At 43.2% G+C, this 17,941-nt stretch overlaps 2 protein-coding genes across 5 annotated transcripts in view; both read right to left on the bottom strand.

Annotated features, from left to right (window-relative positions):
- Positions 1-44: 44 nt before the first annotated feature.
- sla2a (Src like adaptor 2a) lies at positions 45-5,321 on the bottom strand. 2 transcript variants are annotated; one of them, XM_026168784.1, is made up of 8 exons: positions 3,275-5,321; positions 2,702-2,808; positions 2,431-2,530; positions 2,248-2,334; positions 1,808-1,911; positions 1,146-1,298; positions 933-1,062; positions 45-558 (listed from the first exon to the last, which is right to left on the bottom strand). In XM_026168784.1, the coding sequence occupies exons 2-8, from the start codon at positions 2,766-2,768 to the stop codon at positions 432-434; spliced, it is 768 nt and encodes a 255-aa protein (XP_026024569.1). In that variant the 5' UTR covers positions 2,769-2,808; positions 3,275-5,321; the 3' UTR covers positions 45-431. The 2 variants fall into 2 exon arrangements, with proteins under 2 accessions (XP_026024569.1, XP_026024568.1); XM_026168783.1 differs by having other exon boundaries at positions 2,702-2,805.
- The window catches only part of ndrg3a (ndrg family member 3a), a 32,712-nt gene continuing 20,083 nt past the window's right edge, over positions 5,313-17,941 (bottom strand). The window contains exons 1-15 of one of the 3 annotated variants that reach the window (XM_026168782.1): positions 16,495-16,872; positions 13,389-13,494; positions 13,153-13,273; positions 12,848-12,910; positions 12,687-12,747; positions 11,657-11,743; positions 11,041-11,097; positions 9,112-9,215; positions 8,594-8,659; positions 8,450-8,501; positions 8,276-8,323; positions 8,149-8,184; positions 7,989-8,040; positions 6,642-6,680; positions 5,313-6,147 (exon numbers count right to left, since the gene is read on the bottom strand). In XM_026168782.1, the coding sequence (XP_026024567.1) occupies positions 5,975-6,147; positions 6,642-6,680; positions 7,989-8,040; positions 8,149-8,184; positions 8,276-8,323; positions 8,450-8,501; positions 8,594-8,659; positions 9,112-9,215; positions 11,041-11,097; positions 11,657-11,743; positions 12,687-12,747; positions 12,848-12,910; positions 13,153-13,273; positions 13,389-13,494; positions 16,495-16,545 (1,116 nt within the window). In that variant the 5' untranslated portion in view covers positions 16,546-16,872 and the 3' untranslated portion in view covers positions 5,313-5,974. Of the gene's footprint in view, positions 6,148-6,641; positions 6,681-7,988; positions 8,041-8,148; positions 8,185-8,275; positions 8,324-8,449; positions 8,502-8,593; positions 8,660-9,111; positions 9,216-11,040; positions 11,098-11,656; positions 11,744-12,686; positions 12,748-12,847; positions 12,911-13,152; positions 13,274-13,388; positions 13,495-16,494; positions 16,873-17,941 lie in introns of those variants that run through there. The other 2 variants (XM_026168780.1, XM_026168781.1) reach the window with 2 other exon arrangements.

Below are 17,941 nucleotides of genomic sequence, written 5' to 3'. Positions count from 1 at the left end.
TCCCCTCGAAGTTGTTTGGTTATTTCACAGAATCTGCACATGTGTTACATAAATTATATATTTTTATTGGATTCCAATGACACAACCATGATAACAATCATATTCCAATAATATTAACACATAATATGACATTCAACCTGCAAGTACACATTAGTTTATAAATTAAAAGATACATTCAATGTTTCGGAGCCAAATGAGAACACATTTCTCAAAGCTCCTCTGTATGCCTCTTTGGACACACATCCACAAAAGCAGTCCTCCAGCTCATATAGTTTGCAGTACTGCATATCTCCACACAGCGTAGTGTCTCAGCCCTCTCGCTATTCCAGGGCAGTCTCTAAAGACTGCACTTGGGCGTGTAGACGGCCTCTTCCAGTGGGATCCCCAAGCCGCAGCCGATGAATTACAGAGTCTCACTCTGCAGTCTTTCCTCAAGTGTCCCAGCAGCTGTTTTCGCCGGCCTCGGTCATTTGGAGGTAGGAGTAAATAGCCTCCCTGAGCCCCTCGCTCACCAGAGAGTGGTCTGACACTGTCCTCTTCCTCTTTAAGATCACCGATCTGGAGGGGACAAAGAAGAATTTGAGACTTCAGTGAGGAAAGTGATGTGGTAACTGAATCCGTTGGAGACTGCCGTTTCAACCTGCACATCCTGCTCTACATTTGCAGGCTCCACACATTCACAACTGGCACGTACCCACTGTAACCACAGGCCTATCTGTTGGCATGTCTGCCGGTGTTGTTTACACACTCTTCACACCAGTTTATTCAGTACATTACTGCAGTGCTGAATCATTATCTTTCTAACAGACTGTCAACATAAACGGAAAAGGCAGATCTTGATGCTAATCTAGGAAAGACAGCGCTGAAAAATGAGTCACAGAGTGACATCTTATGGAAGACATCAGTACAAGTAAATCTAGAGCGAGCCACACCTGCTGATTTCCTTCCATTTGATGGTGGGCCTCCTGGTCGTTATTGGAATAGGCCGGGCCTCTTCAGCATTGTCTAAACCCTGGATGAAGCAAGGCATTGCCAGCCGACAGCACAATCCATCTGCGGTCTCTGCAAAAGAAGGCAACATTTTAGCATCGATCTTTTCAAGGGCTTTAGTGTTAAAGCAAAATAGTCTCAACATTAATACGAACCTGAATAGTGTTCCACCATGCAATGCAGGGTGGAGAAAGTCAGGCTTGGAGATATGTAGACCCATCCATTCGGGAGGGTAGAAATGCGGTAGTGCTTCACACAGTCCTGGTGCGAAGAGCTGGTTCTCCTCAGGATAGATAGCGAGTAGGAATCTAAATAAAGAAATAACACACAGATGCAGGAATTAATAAAATATGCCAGTCTTAGTTGTTAACCATAGTTCCAGTTGTTTCTGAAGCAAACTAAATATTTCTACTGAGCTTTACAGTATAGTCTGTAAATAGCTGTGCCTTCAGTAGAAATAGAAATAGCAGTTTAAGGGCGATTTTGCTTAAGGAAATTATTATACTGGATTCAATGTCTGATGATGAATACTCCATAAATAAATAAATTCATATACATGAACAATAACAATCCTTTATACATACTTAATAAGTGTAACAAGCCATCACCACTTTTAGAAGTACAGAAGAAATGAAAATGAAAATAACTGGGTAGGAAATACTCCTCCCCAGCAAAGCTAGGCTAAGGGGAAATGCAACTTCAAATGAAGAAATTTCAGGGTTCCTAGCATGACGTTGGCCTCGGACTGAATGGTAATGATAAATCTAACAATTAACAAAGGGGGAATAAAAAACAAAAAACAATAAAAACCTCTAACCTCTGCTTGTCTCTGACTCTCGAATCAAGAAGGCTCCATTCTGGTTATTAGGACGCATGAGCAGCTCCACTGCTTTGTACCTGCTGATGCCTTTGAACAGCCACCTGCATAATAATAATTAAAAAAATGCACATTCAGAACAGTAAGATGAGAGGACAATGTCATATTTTACTGTTAGGAAAAATCCAGTGGAACAACATCAGAGCACATTCACCACTGGAGGAGGACTGAAACTGCAGGAGGGAGGAGCTGATCATGTCACCGAAAAAGAAAAGCTCTGTTCCAAACATTTGTCTCCACTGAGGTAAAAGTTCACCTACACAGGGACCCCTCCCACCTCTCAGGGAACTCCCCGTCTCCCCTTTCATTTCAACTCCTCCGACTTTTGTCACGCACAGAAAAATGTGACAAATCTGCTAACGCGGTCCTTGTGTCTGTACCTGTCAGTAACTCTGGCCGTGTACTCGATAGGGACGTAGCTCTCCCGGCCTGTCGTTGTGGATCTCACCATTATGAAGTCCCCGTCACTGTGAGTTAAAATAAATACAGAAATAAATAAATGACACTCATCACTAATTGTAGCTGAACATTAAAACTGAAACATTAAGAGCAGTAATACATACTCTGATGTCATGGTCAGTCTTTCCCCAATGCACATGGTCAGTTGTGTTTCTCCAAATGATGGGTAATCAACAAGAGACACAATCACGGTTTCTGGGCTCTCTGCACAGATAGAAAGGAAGAGATATTTGATTTTAATCTTGCCTTTGGCTAATTATACATACATACATATATATATATATATATATATATATATATATATATATATATATATATATATATATATACACACATACATACACACACATATTTCTGTCCTGGGATTAAACCTACCCATTGACTCATCTGGGTTTTCAAAGACTGTCAGGTTGGATTGGCATCTGGTGAGGCAGGTCCCCATTGTCTGTGGTTTTCTTGCTAATTTGAAATGTCTACTGCTGCTAGGGGGGAAAAAATATAGTGTTATTATGAAATCGCCTTTAGTAGCACAAATTCATAATTGAACTGCAAATGTAGTTCATGCATTGGCATTGTGGTATCTGTAAAGCTACTTAGAGGTGCAGGATATTTTTTTAGGACATCTGAATCCGGGCAACAAAACCAGAATACAGGAAGGCGCCTAACCACAACAAGAGGTATGATATCCTGTGTTAAATTTCCAATGCAATACTTATGTGAGAACTATGGTCAGTTTCTCAAATGCAAAGTGAGATGAGATTTTACTTCTGCGGTAGCAGCAAGGCAGGAACATATCTCAAACTAAAACACCGTAACTAACCACTCCATTTCTTTGCAGTGCATGATCATCACTCAGTGACAAAAATTCAAAGGAAATTTAAGCATAATTTCCTCGTTGTGAAAGTGAAGTCCTGGAACAAAAGGGGGGAAAGAAAAGCATATTCTCACCTTTTTCAATTCTTGGATGAAAAATGTCCCTCCAGAAAATATATTCCGCTCAATTAGTTAGACTCCTTTCACGATAACAAATCAAATCCAAGTCTTCCCAGTGAAAAATGTTCTTCGGCCTTCAGCACATCCAATGTTGCTTGGGCAACGTGTAGTACATGTATAAGCTCAAGTTCCTACTCAGGCACGCTGCTCATTCAGTGTGTTCCTTGCTCTGATCAGTTACCACGAAGACTGCTGTGTTTGCGCAGCTGTTTATCGCGTGGGCTCACTGAAGAGAGGAAGCTTCCTGCCTGGCTTTTATACATGCGGCTTAACTGCAACTTCCTGTGACGCTCAACAGTGACATAAACTACCTCAAGTTGATTTCTCTGATGCAGGCTGTTTTGAAGAGGCACCAATTGTGCGCTTGTTTATGGAATGAATGTGTACGTCAGTGAAATTTGTCATCCCCATGTACATGAACCCTGTGGCGCATTGTGGGTTGAAGAGGTGTCTTCAGTTTACAGTGACATGTAATGTAAAATAAGCTTATACTGGACAAACTATCTGAATTTCTGTATTTTGAAATGTGCGGAAAAGGGAAAAGCGTGGAGATGTTTTCGCTCTTTACATTATTATCCATCATGTTAAGATTCCAGTTGTTGCTGTGAGATAAAAGACAAACTTCTGCAGAATCAGGCGGTTCCACTGCCAACCCACACGTGCCATGATTTCTCATCCATCCACCACAGTGACAATGCAGAAACAGCCCACCAGTGGGGTCCTGCTCTTTTATACATGTAAGTGTGAAAAGGTGAAAGGCAATCCAGATTTTTTTTTTTTTTAAATTGTCACGAATTCTGTAACTGTGTAGCTCTACTGCTTATGAAACCATGAGAGGGTAGGAAAGAAAAGCATGTCTCTGTTGAAAAAACACAAACCAAACCAGTCGTTCTTGGAAATATTAATAAAACCAAGATAAAACTGTCATATCTCCTTGTTCTGTGTCTTAATCAGATGTACTCTGAGCTGCTTCAGACGCAAATGAGCAAGTGTACCCTGCACGGAAACAATACAGCAAGAACAGATCAGATTGGTGCTGAATCACCAGAACAGCCTGTTAGCACAGATGGAAAGAACTTTGTGCTCTTTTAAAAAAAAAAAATATCTGAGATTAACTCATTCCAAACCACTGATGTACATCTTTCTCAAATAGAAACTGAAAAAGGGTCACTAAATAGTGCATATTTCCTGTGTTTTAGTCAACTCGTGTAAAAAAAATAATGCAATGATCAGCCCGCCTCAGCTTCTCCGAGTACAACCTCAGTAAATGCACCACAGATGTCGACAAAAACAGGGCATTCGTCATAATGGGGTTTATGCATGTCATCACATTATATTCTATGCAAAAATGCTTGGAAAGCTCCATCAAGTAAGGGCAATTAATAATTAGCAACAGAGCTCCCACAATCATTACAGTAAGCACGTCCTCGGTGTGTGTTATGATTAGCATATTAACACTATTTTCCCATTCTGCTTTGTTTTCAGAAATCATCATCTTATTTACAGAGCAGCTGATCATTGTTTTTGTAACATGTGCTAAATATAGACCACCTCGTCTGTGACAGCAGAAGTTATCTCTCAGAAACAAAATAAGAAACAAGAGCGGTTGGAAACTCACTCACCACAGCCACCGCACTTTTCCACTAACGGGAGAGCCGATGTATGAGAACGCTCTGCTCGCAGACGCGCTCTTTCTGTCATTCATTCGATTAGGTTGCACGCTTGTTCACAAGCCGTTGGTTTAGCAGAATTATTGGTAAAAGCACTGACAAATAAAAACAAGACACGTTCTCGTATCTTTATTCAGTAGTAATATAAATGAGCTAACCAGCAGACAGTGAGACGCACCACATGGCCCCTGATGGAAGGGACTCATACTTTTCACATCAGATCCCACTTGTTGAAGGTTGTTAAAACAACAATGAATATACTAGTCAACTGAACAACATCAAAAAAAGGGGAAAAAAAGCAAATTAAAAAAACATCAACACAAAGCAGAAGGGAAAATGAAATGCTGGGTTGAGTTAAAAAAACCAAACAAAGTCAAATTACTTGAAGTGAAACACAACTGAAAGTTCAAGAGCAGCTCTACATTTAACTTAGCTGGACTTACAGTGTGCTACAGTATGCAATGCTACTTGCATGCATCATCCACATCACTTTCTATGCAGCTTTATTTCTGCAAATACTAAGTGATCTCCTGCTGTGCGTTGTATCTAATTTGCATTGCAGCTAGTTTGACAATAAAGACACACAATCATGATTTACAATCGATGTTAGGAGTTAAAAAAAACCCAGTTACTTTGATTTCTACACTGTGTGAAGACATTTGAAACAACGACAATGTGAAAAAAAATAAATACAGGACTGGACAGCTGAGTCATATGGTCAATCATATGGTTTTTGAATATACAACACATCTGAATGGAGTTATGGTTTCTGATAGGAATGTGAGTTTGACAGTGTATTTAATACAATATTTTATAATATGGATCTGTTAATATATTTATTACATCCTCCTTTCTAATCACATAGATCATTATAGATCTTCCTAGCATTGAGCTGCTTAGGATGAGAGAGAGAGAAAGTTAGAGAGACGTGGAGAAGGGACATAAGTTACTATGGGAGAGTGCGAGGTGGGGGCGGATTGGGGGCTTAGCAGGAGACCTCCATGGTCTGGGGCCCGGCCTTGCTGTCCAGGCTCCCGGTGGTGCCGCCCTCCAGCAGGCTGTTGATGTTGCTGCGGCTGCGACTGTTGTCCATGGAGGTGATGCTGGAAGAGGAGGTGGTGCGTGAGCGAGCCAAGCGAGTCATTCCTGCTGAAGGTACTGAAAGAGAAACGCGCGTTAATATTCCACTCACACGGCCCACAGACTCGGTGCAGCGTGGGAATGCAGATACCGTGACACATCAGCAACAACAACAACAACAACAACAACAACAGGAAACAAGTGCTTAGCATGCAAACTGCTCTCATAAATGGAGACTAATCAAATCAAATAATCCACAAATGTGCTAACAGTAAGTACAGCAGCAGCACACCGTATTTGCAATCCAATGGAACTGACAGGAAGCAACAGCGGCAGCTCATGCAGTAAACTAGGACACTCGGGGCATGCTGAGTGGGAGTGAGGTGAATGTCATCAGAGTATGCAAAGGGTGCAGTATGCTGACTGTATCCACAACCCAGAGCTGCTGTTCCAAATATTAAACAGTGCTCTCTCGAGAACTTCGTGCATACATTGACATTCATCCACTGTACTGTTATGAGGCCACTGAGTTCAAAGCCTCGTCATCTGGCAGCTACTTAAAAACCTGGTACCTGATTCGTTGCTCAGGTGACTGAGAAGAACGTAGGGAACTTCAGGCAATGATTAAAGAGGGAAAGAAAGGAGAAAGGGAGACATGTTGAAAAGCAAGCTCTTCGTGGTGCTTTGCCACACCTCTGTGTATTTCGCAGCAATTTTTGTAGACAAATAGCTGTCATTTGTTTGCTAGCAACAGCAGGTAAGAAATGAAGACATGCATGCAAGTTATACCGTACACTTGAGTTCCTGAACTTTCTGGCCGTTTCCCTTTGCATTTCACACTGTGGCAATGTGTTAATGAGGGAAAACCAGCTTTCAGAAACATGCTGAGGTGTTAAGATTTTTTTTCCACACTTTCACTGCATGAAAACACTCTTTTTAATCTGCTCTAATCCTGCAGTGGCATTTACTCAACAGGAGCACTTGGTGGCCTTTAAGGTAAAACCCAGGCTCTGGCACACTAGATACACATAGCTGCCCTCCTACAGTGAATGGCCCGGGAAAGAGAGAATGCAAAATAGAGTTGGTGTTACAGAATGACACACATAGACAGCGATCATCTGTGCAGCTGGTAAAAGCAAAACTACATTCATCTGTCCATCGATCAGAGTCTTGGTTGGTGCATAGCAAGCCTGTAGGGTCTTCTAGAGATGTGTTTGTGGCTTTTCTGCTTTTTATGTTTTTATTTTGTTTTTTTAACAAATGAATGACTGTAAAGCCTGAAGGCCTGTTTAACCATGCACATTGAGTCTCTTTTGACAAACACTGCATCATTAAACAGTTCAGATAGAAAAGAAAACACACCAGGCAAAAAAAAAAAAAAAAAGGGCAATTTTTAACGCCCACTCTGAACTGAACAGGAAGAAAATTGCTGTTCAGCTCACAGAATGTGATCGTCATTTCTAGAAGCACTAACACCTCACCTACTGAGGCTGGTGGGTGCCACAGACTGCAAAAAGCAGAGAGGAAATGGTGTTAGCATCCATTGAGCCACGTGGACTGCCTCTCCGTGAGCAGGGTGACAAAAAAAAAATAAAAAAAAGCAAAACCTTTCTTTTCACGCTCTGCAGGCCAATGTCCGAGGGGGGGGTGAGAGGAGGTTAGCAACAGCTCGCTGACTGCATTGAAAACAAGTCTCAATTAAGTAACTTTTGTCATTGCACTCACGTCAACAGGAAATTCAGTGGAGCGCCTGGGCCACAAACACGTCAGTTCAAACAGGTATTAGTCTGTAAACAATTCTTGGACACTGACTACTAGCAAGCCAGTTTAAACCAGTTTAGAGTTAGATCTGTTTACCCTTCAGGCACATACAAAAAAACCCCAAAACAAAACAAAAAAACAAGAGCATCTTCACTTACTGTAGCCCATGCCCTGGACAAAGTACTTGAATGCCTCAGCAAGTTTTCCTGGCTGCAAGAGAAAAAAAAGTTAGAAGATCGTGTTGCTCCAAGAAAAGAGCAAGATGACGTTCACGTCTCTCGATAATTTAAAAACAAACAAACAGACAAAAAAACCCACCTGCACAACCTGGGGCAAGCCTCCACAATCAGCCATCTGAGAGGACATTATCAGTCTCATCAATAAATCACATTTGTAAATATGAATATCATCTCATATGTCAGAAATTGCAGTGCAGAAGCATCACCTTTAGCAATGTAGTCTTGGTAGGATTTAACCTGGAATTGCACTCCACCTGCAACATCAAAGACAGGCAAACACTGAGTGATGAAGAACTGCTGCTTGTTGGCATAACAAATCCTTCCCCAAGCTTCTTAGCGCACTGAGATGATGGATTGTAAGCACCACCGGCACCACTCACCACGGCCTCCACAGCAGGTGACGTGTCACCGACCACCAGCAAAGCAGGGCAACTGGAATAAATGAGGAGTGGATATTCTCAAATCACGCCATGCACTCACAGCCCAATGTGTATATTTGTGTCATCTTGATCTCATAGACTTACGTTAGTGTGTTGACCGTGTCCTCATTCAGACCCACTATGGGCCTCTCGATCTCAAGGTCTCGACGGCTGGTGCAAGGGGAAAAAATGAGAACGTGTTAGAGAAGCTGAAAAGGACGTTATCTCGTTAGACCTCTGTGCTTTGCATTTTTTGTGCTTGTATATTTAGGCTTTACTCCACAGCAATTAACTGTCTTTGTTAATAAAAGTTCTCATAAATGTAATGAATAAGCAAAAATACAGGCAACTGCAAAACCTAATATTAAATGTGTCCTGTTATGTTCATTACCAACTCTGTATTTTTATTCTTAGACACGGCTGAAGCAGCTGCGAATGACTCATAATTCAAAATAATCCTTATTTATCTTATAGTGGGCCTTTTTCCTTCCCTCCCAGCCAGAGCTACGTGCCTGTCTTTATCAGGGATCTAAGCTATGAAAACGCAACTGTAACAATATATAGCAGAAAACTGAAAATACAAGTTAATATATAGTGTATAATAACCATGAACTGTTTCATACTATTGGTAGGAGCCACAGAAGAGGGCCAGGTTGTCCTGGTTGATGTCTTGGGCAATGTGGAGGCGGTAGGTCTGAATCAGCTCCTGGTTGTCTGTAAGCTCATCCTGAGAACGGATTAATAAACCGAGAGCGTGATCGACATGGCACAATCTACTAGTTTCTATACAGTGGGGCAAAAAAGTATTTAGTCAGCCACCGATTGTGCAAGTTCCCCCACCTAAAATGATGACAGAGGTCAGTAATTTGCACCAGAGGTACACTTCAACTGTGAGAGACAGAATGTGAAAAAAAAAAAAAAAATCCATGAATCCACATGGTAGGATTTGTAAAGAATTTATTCGTAAATCAGGGTGGAAAATAAGTATTTGGTCAATAACAAAAATACAACTCAATACTTTGTAACATAACCTTTGTTGGCAATAACAGAGGTCAAACGTTTACTATAGGTCTTTACCAGGTTTGCACACACAGTAGCTGGTATTTTGGCCCATTCCTCCATGCAGATCTTCTCGAGAGCAGTGATGTTTTGGGGCTGTCGCCGAGCAACACGGACTTTCAACTCCCGCCACAGATTTTCTATGGGGTTGAGGTCTGGAGACTGGCTAGGCCACTCCAGGACTTTCAAATGCTTCTTACGGAGCCACTCCTTTGTTGCCCGGGCGGTGTGTTTTGGATCATTGTCATGTTGGAAGACCCAGCCTCGTTTCATCTTCAAAGTTCTCACTGATGGAAGGTGGTTTTGGCTCAAAATCTCACGATACATGGCCCCATTCATTCTGTCCTTAACACGGATCAGTCGTCCTGTGCCCTTGGCAGAAAAACAGCCCCATAGCATGATGTTTCCACCCCCATGCTTCACAGTAGGTATGGTGTTCTTGGGATGCAACTCAGTATTCTTCTTCCTCCAAACACGACGAGTTGAGTTTATACCAAAAAGTTCTACTTTGGTTTCATCTGACCACATGACATTCTCCCAATCCTCTGCTGTATCATCCATGTGCTCTCTGGCAAACTTCAGACGGGCCTGGACATGCACTGGCTTCAGCAGCGGAACACGTCTGGCACTGCGGGATTTGATTCCCTGCCGTTGTAGTGTGTTACTGATGGTGACCTTTGTTACTTTGGTCCCAGCTCTCTGCAGGTCATTCACCAGGTCCCCCCGTGTGGTTCTGGGATCTTTGCTCACCGTTCTCATGATCATTTTGACCCCACGGGATGAGATCTTGCGTGGAGCCCCAGATCGAGGGAGATTATCAGTGGTCTTGTATGTCTTCCATTTTCTGATGATTGCTCCCACAGTTGATTTTTTCACACCAAGCTGCTTGCCTATTGTAGATTCACTCTTCCCAGTCTGGTGCAGGTCTACAATACTTTTCCTGGTGTCCTTCGAAAGCTCTTTGGTCTTGGCCATGGCGGAGTTTGGAGTCTGACTGTTTGAGGCTGTGGACAGGTGTCTTTTATACAGATGATGAGTTCAAACAGGTGCCATTCATACAGGTAACGAGTGGGGGACAGAAAAGCTTCTTACAGAAGACGTTACAGGTCTGTGAGAGCCTGAGATTTTCCATGTTTGAGGTGACCAAATACTTATTTTCCACCCTAATTTACGAATAAATTCTTTACAAATCCTACCATGTGTATTCATGGATTTTTTTTTCACATTCTGTCTCTCACAGTTGAAGTGTACCTCTGGTGCAAATTACTGACCTCTGTCATCATTTTAAGTGGGGGAACTTGCACAATCGGTGGCTGACTAAATACTTTTTTGCCCCACTGTAACTGAGAGGACACAGATAAAATAATTAGCAAATGTCTGAGAAAAAAGTGTCGAGGGAAATTTGAAAAGAAAGCCTCCAGAGGTTCAGCTGCTGTTTCACAGCTTCAATGAGAAAAGGTCAGGAGAACTACATAGCAATAAGTCAGACTCACAGTGCTGAAGTGGTGAGCCATGACGATATCCACCAAGTTACTGGTCCATCCAGAAAGCTGCACACAAGAGAAAGACGAGCCGCGGTAAGATACTAACAAGATCTGATTTATTTCTGGAGAGTGGACTAATTAGAAGTAAATAAACTGACATAGCAATCTTCAAGTTTTATGATTGTGAAGTGATCTACTGCTACTATAAATGCACAGTCCCTAGATTCACTGGTATATCTATGTCAGCTGGTATACCTGCATTTTAAAACTCTTGAGTGCTATAAACTTCGTAAATGGAAGAAATTGCTCAGGACTTTTCCTCTTTGCCATGTTTCAGACTTTAATAACAGCTCATAAAAGTGTGATGCTTTAAATGTATATGGCAGAAACGACACATCATATTATTATCACAGTAAAAGAATGTCTTCCTCATACAACCTTGTTGAATATTCACAGCGAGAGCACCATAGTAAACACAGTGTTTGTTCTTTAAGCCAAGAGGGGTGAGCTTTTATAGAATTTTTAACTAGGTAGTTGACTAGTATTGACTAGTCTTCAGAAGGCAGCATTTTCTCTTTTCATATATGATGAAAATCCTGGTCATCGATGAGGCGGAAATACTGACCTTTGAAGCAGCCCAGTCAATCCAGCCTTCAGCACACGGGTCGACATTAATGAGTACCAGCCCCTCCACGAGGGACGGGTTGTTCAGCTGTGAAAGTAAAGATGCACGAGGATGAGAGCTTTTTAACAAAAATGTCTCCCTGTGTTTTGTTTTGTTTATTAATTTCTTTATCATTTTTAAATCATATTGTAGTTTAATCTGAGCATCTGAACAAGGGAATGTTCTCCCAGGAGCTACATCCTCACAACAACAAGTTGGTAACATTTTGATGATGTTGCGTGTCCTCTAAAGAAGCAAAAACATGATTAAAAGTGAAGCATTTCTGTTCTGTTAAATGATGATGGAGTCACAAACCACTTCTAAATCAAGGGGTGCAGCTTTAGAACTTCCTGTAGACAAAAAGAGAGTATCTGGGGAAATCTAAGATCCAATGAGAGGGCGGCGGCTGCTGCTTCATCAACACGATGCTAATGCAGCACGGCAGCATCTGCTGCAAATCCATCATGGGAAAACATTTTGCTCCAAGCCAGTTAAAGCAAGCAATGCGTTTCAGAATCAATTTTTCCTCATTAATTCTAAATAAGAAAAGACTGTCCACGGAGAGCCCAACTCTACAATTCCTCATTTCCACACCTTCCCCTTTTACCATCCTCTCTTTTTATCATTCATTTTTTAGAGCTCCCTCACTGCTCTATGTCACTTCTAGATCTTTCTGCTAGCTTGTGCTTATTTTAGCTGCACTGTACCGAATGCAGAAACAAAGCAGTAGCAATGGAGAGAGAGATATTTAACCAAGGTGATTCATCACCTGGGGAATGGCAGCATATCTAGCAGACTGTAGAGGAACCTGATGCCCTGTGTGGGCTTGATGGGAGGCTTTAAAGTTCAGTGTGACAAACTGTGTGGTCTGAAAACCTTTAATTATTACAGGCGAGACAGAGAATCACACAAATAAAGACATCAAGGGCAAGGAAGAACAGAAATATAAGGATGGGTGAGTCTACACGCTGTGGTCCTGCTGTGGACTTACCGCAAAGCGGGTGAGGATATACGCTCCTGCTCCCACGCCGATGCCGATCACGCTGTTCACCCTATAAAGAAACTGCTCGTTAGTGTGTGGCTGAAGATGAATAATTCATTTATGGCAAAATCATCTTATCAATAATTAGCTATCAGCCAGGGGACACTCACTTCAACTGAGTCAACACAGAGGGCAGCATTTCGGCCAACTCATCCATGGTTGGATAGCGATACCTGGGCACGAGCGACACATGTGAGTCCACGCGAGCAGTAAGGAAAATGCTACCTTCAAGTTCATTCATAAGTTTAAATACTTCAGGAACAGACTGGATGATGACTGCACTTCAATTAGAAAATGAACCAACAGCTCACTTTCCTTTCTATGCACACAAATTGATTGGAACTCTCTCAACAGCACTGATATGAATAAATATGTACGCGTTCATCGGCGCGTGCAAAACCAGTCTGACACTCACCCGGTGGGAAAGGGAGGCGCTCCCTCCTGCTGACCGGGCGCATCGACGTGAACCACAGCAAAGTGCTGGGTGATCTCCTGCATGTCCTCGTAGTTAAACAGGGTGTTGAAGCAAGACTTGTCTAGAAAGGTGGAAAGACGTAGACATAAAATGTGACAGTGCAGGGGTTAACGTTCTTTGTTAGACGCAAAGAACAGAGCACTGCATATTGATGAGCTTATTTTTGGCCGACTCACGGTTGAGGCCGATGTCGTGATAGGTGAGGATGATGGGTCGGTTGCCCTTGGGAACGCCTCTCATTGTCACATGGAGAACGCCATGTGGCGTTTCAATGTCGTGCTCCTGTAGCCAAAGAGGAGGAAAAAAATAGTTCAGGACTAACACAGGTGGAAAGATAAAAAGCTTCCACATATGACCGCTACGACAACAATTCTGTTATAGCTGTTACAGCGTTACCCCAGAACTCCAGCAGAGTCCAAAAATCATCTAAATAAAAGAAGAACAATTGTTGTATGGGATTTTTCTCTTTCATCTCTGCCAAGCACAAAACAAAGACGCTTTCTGTCTCATTTCCCCAAAAGGCAGACATAAAGGCAACATTTTAGCTAAAACGAGCCATTTCTAGCATACTGATTGAAGTCTGCATCAAAGCTCCAACATGGAGCCACACACAAACTAAAGTAAACAACCCACAACAAACAAGACATTTGGGTTATATCTTGAATTGGGCATGCAGAGGATAAACCTTTTGTCGCCAGCTCACATCCCCTGTGCCCTCGGACAAACAAAGCACTGAATGGCCAGTTCAGGAAAACAGTCTTTCTATCCAAGGGTCTGAACCTCACAGTTCTTTTCACAAGAATGACTTTGCAAAAATGCCAGCATCATTTGTCTTCACTCAATGTCTTTGCAAAAAAAAAAAAAGACCCATTAAAATTCAAAGTGTTCATACTGGCTTCATTCTCTCTGTTGCTTTACAATTTGGGTCGAACACTCAGGGGGCTTGAGTACCTTAAACACACCGCTTCTGCAAAGGAAAACATTAAGAGGCTTCAACATATTTTCATCTGGCACTTAATCTGTGTGGAAGATCCAGAAAGATGATCAAGATAAAAAGAAAGACTGTTTAACGATGACACAGCAAAAATAACAGTGCCTTAATATTGTTTACAGGATCCAAAGACAGGGCAGGAAGTGACATTAAGAGAAACAATAAACTACACAAGAAGAGGCAAATGCATTTCCCAGATTCCCCCAGAATCACCGAATCATCATGTTACAATGCACAAAACCTCCCAAGATCAGCATGATCTGCAGCTGCAAACTACACCCTGCACGTTCCAGCCACATGCATGCACGCTAGGGTGTCTGTGCTGCACAGAACAGCGGGTGGTGCCTCATCCGCTTGCCTCGTCAGAAGGCCCACTGGTCATCAATAATAAAGAGAGAGTGAGCCTGAGTGGAAGAGAGACACAGGTTACGGCTGACAGACTAAGAGGGGAGTGTGACTGACTGTACGCTGCCATTTTTCCCCTGCGTAATCTCGGCCGCCTGCATTTAACTGACGGACATGTGTCCCAGTATCTTCAGAGATAAAGGCTAATTCTCAAGGGCGAGACTGCACTGACTTACATCTGCAATCTATAATAAGAGGAAAAATACTCATCATGTCAGCAACAGCGTGAGATATTTGCTTTTGAGTGGGAGTTGCTATAGCGATTAGCCTGTCGCACAACACATGAAAACTGCATTCAAAAACACCACAAAGTGATGCTCAAGATAGCGAGCTACAAAACAGCATCTCATTATAACCTGTATTTCTCAGATGGCACAAACCCTAAAGAAAGCCTATCTGCTGACAGGAAGCTCTGCCCTCATCGAAGGGCTTTTAATGAAGCGATTCTGTAACCTCGGTCTGGTGAGGTGACAGAACAACCTGTTAAAGGTGAAAAAACACTCTCACCAAGGCTGTGTTGCTGCAGAATCTTTAAGGTTTTTTAGACAAGGACAGAGTCAAGGACACTCAGTGCTTTGCTCTGAGAAACAATATAAATGCACTTTGTTCAAATGCTGGTATTCTGTTGAGTCTATGTGCTATACGTGCACCCTAACATGTGTTAGGTAAACCGGCGGAGGAAATAGAGCATGAAAGCAAAGAGTGACAGAGACAGGCTGGACATCTAGAGAGGGGAAAAAAGAAGGAGAGCACTGCAATGGCATCAACCTTTTCCCCACTTTAATACATTCATGATAGCTAGCATTTTGACGAAAAGTACGTTAAGGCATTTGGGCTGGGTTGGAGGTGAAATGTGAATACTGAGCAGAGGTTTTATGCTTTGAGGAGAGGGGCCTTTCTGGTGCCACAAATGGGTGAGTACTCATTTTTCAAAGAAACATGGTGAGAGAGTTGGAGTGAGATGAAAAAAAAAAAGAACAGAGCACTTTGTCATGCTGATCTTCTTCCCGCAATTCACTGCCTATCAATCCCTCCTCTCAGTTTACTCCACCCTGCCAGGAGAGGCATCAATCACCACTGGGAGCAGCATTACTGGGCGGAAACACCAAGCAGTCTGTAAATGACTTAAGTGCACACATGCAAGTGGACAGAGCCCGGGATCATCTCGGGTACAGGCCAACCTCATCCATTTCTGACACTAACACGACCCTCCCCACCTGCAGCACACACAGTAAGTGTGTGTGCCATCAAAGCAGTGGGCTGAAACAACAAACTCAAGGACTCTGCGGGGAAGGAACAACCCGCTACAGTGGCTTTGGTGGTTTCTTGTCACGGTGTGTGGGGTGGGTGGTGAGTGACCTCCCTGTGATAACAGAAAAAAAGAACACAATGCACACCTGCAAAACGCAACATCTACAGCAATTCACTCATCGCCGGAAAGACATGATGAAGACATGCAGAAACAAACATGTGAGATCCACACACACAGTTACCAACAACCAGCTGATGGATATTGACAGGCGCACATCCTAAAACACTTGAGCACAACACAAGCATCTTTCATATCATCACATTAAAATGCACAACTGCACCCTGAGCAGCTTTAGACTGTGCAGGCTGCACATATGGACGCTGTGTGACCTGTAGTTGCACGCACATACGCACACGCACACACTGAACAAATGGTCACCCCATACCAGCAGCTGCCCAGAGAGCACGAGTCCCATCAAAGCCAGACCCCAGAGCTATTCCCTTCGTTTAGCCAGCTGCTGTCGGCATGTCTTTGGAGAAACAGCACCACAACACCCCTAATCTGAACCAGAACCTCCTTGAAGCACGGACAGAGCCAGGTGTGTCGAGTCAGGCGAGACACGTTTGTCACTCACCACTTCATTTCCAGCGCATGCAATCTGGTCCAGGTCCAGAATAGCTGACATGGTTTTCCCACACAGGAGAGGAGTGGTGTAATGCTATGTGTGAGTGTGCGCTGGGCAGCTTTGAAGCCCTCAGAAAGGAGCAGGAGGAGGGAGGGAGCGTTGGTAGGAAGTGAGGGATGTAGGGTGAGGCAGCTAGAGCAGTAGCGACAAGGAAGGAAGAGAGGGAGGAGAAAGACACAGCAGATGGAGTGAGGAGGAGAAGGAAAAGTAACCTGAATGAAAGCAGGAGGGGTGGGGGATGGATACGATGCAGAGAGAACAAGAGAGAGAGCGACGGAGACAAGAGGTGGGAAAGAGAGCAGGAAAAAGACAGAGGGGGAGGAGAGTGAGACTGCAGTTTGTGCTTGGTAGTCACAGTGCGTCCATACATCCAGTCACTGGTTCTTCTAATTGGATTGCGGAGGGTCAGGTGGGTAGAGGCAGAGGGCGGGGTTTGGAGGAGAAAAGGAAAGGGGGAGGGGGGGAATGGAAGCGGGGTGATGGGGTACAAAGAATGCAGTCCAGGAAAATGTGCAGGCTGCTGACGTCACGCTGTCTTATTGATGAGGAGAGGAGGCTGACTTTGACGGCTCGCCCTGGGCTGTTTTCTGCATCAGCAAAATGGCTGCTTGTCGCCAAGCACCGTATCCACATTTATTTTTGCATCACATTTCATCCGAATGGCTTTAGAACCCTGAAATATCTCCGTGTGAGTGGATATAATCAGATCCAGCTCACAGCAAGAGTGGACTAGCGTATAACGCAGCAGGAGGGCTTACGATAGCAATAGCTTTGCTGCGGATGTTGGCTCATTCAAGGCACCACTTAATCATGTAAATGACTGTCAAGTAGTGACTCTGACACTGAGCTTTGGCTAATGACTCCTCGTGTTCCAGGCTTACGAGCAAAAGATAGCAAGCCACCTTTTCCCCTTACTATCAAAACAGGACATCATCAGGATTTATGTCCTCTAAACTTGCTGCTGAGTCATTTGATCCACGTAGTGTATTGCTCTCTCCTTCTCACTCTCCTACCATCAGTACAACTCCTAACGGTGCAGGGTGTCACGCCTTTGACGGGGTGCTCAGTGCAGCCAATGGCAAACATGTAGACACAGAGTTTGTGAGGTTATAAGGACCAGGGTCTCTTCATTGGTTAATCATATAGCAGCATGTTTGGTTGTAGACCAGTTTCTCTGATTTATTTCCTTTCTTAACCCACAGAGGGTGCCAGCGAAACACATGTAGTCATTTCATGCACTGAATCATCATGTGCCTCAGCAAAGCCCCCTGCAGCCTGAGGAGTCATACAGACGCACAGTGACACTATGATCTGCAGAGATTAGCTCAGTTGCATCCTTTCCAGAAAGTAGGGTTTGATTTGAACCAATTTTTGTATACTAAAATGCACCAGCTCA

This window comes from Astatotilapia calliptera, chromosome 5 (assembly GCF_900246225.1).
Source record: "Astatotilapia calliptera chromosome 5, fAstCal1.2, whole genome shotgun sequence".
NCBI lineage: Eukaryota > Metazoa > Chordata > Actinopteri > Cichliformes > Cichlidae > Astatotilapia > Astatotilapia calliptera.
This window is presented reverse-complemented; position numbering and strand designations above follow the sequence as displayed.

Excerpts from the sequence above, each read along its gene's own strand:
- sla2a (XM_026168784.1), bottom strand. The coding sequence starts at position 2,768 with ATGGGGACCTGCCTCACCAGATGCCAATCCAACCTGACAGTCTTTGAA. Across the intron at positions 2,335-2,430 it reads AGACTGACCATGACATCAGA|TGACGGGGACTTCATAATGG; the intron begins GTATGTATTACT and ends TTTAACTCACAG. Across the intron at positions 1,063-1,145 it reads CATGGTGGAACACTATTCAG|AGACCGCAGATGGATTGTGC; the intron begins GTTCGTATTAAT and ends CTTCTTTTGCAG.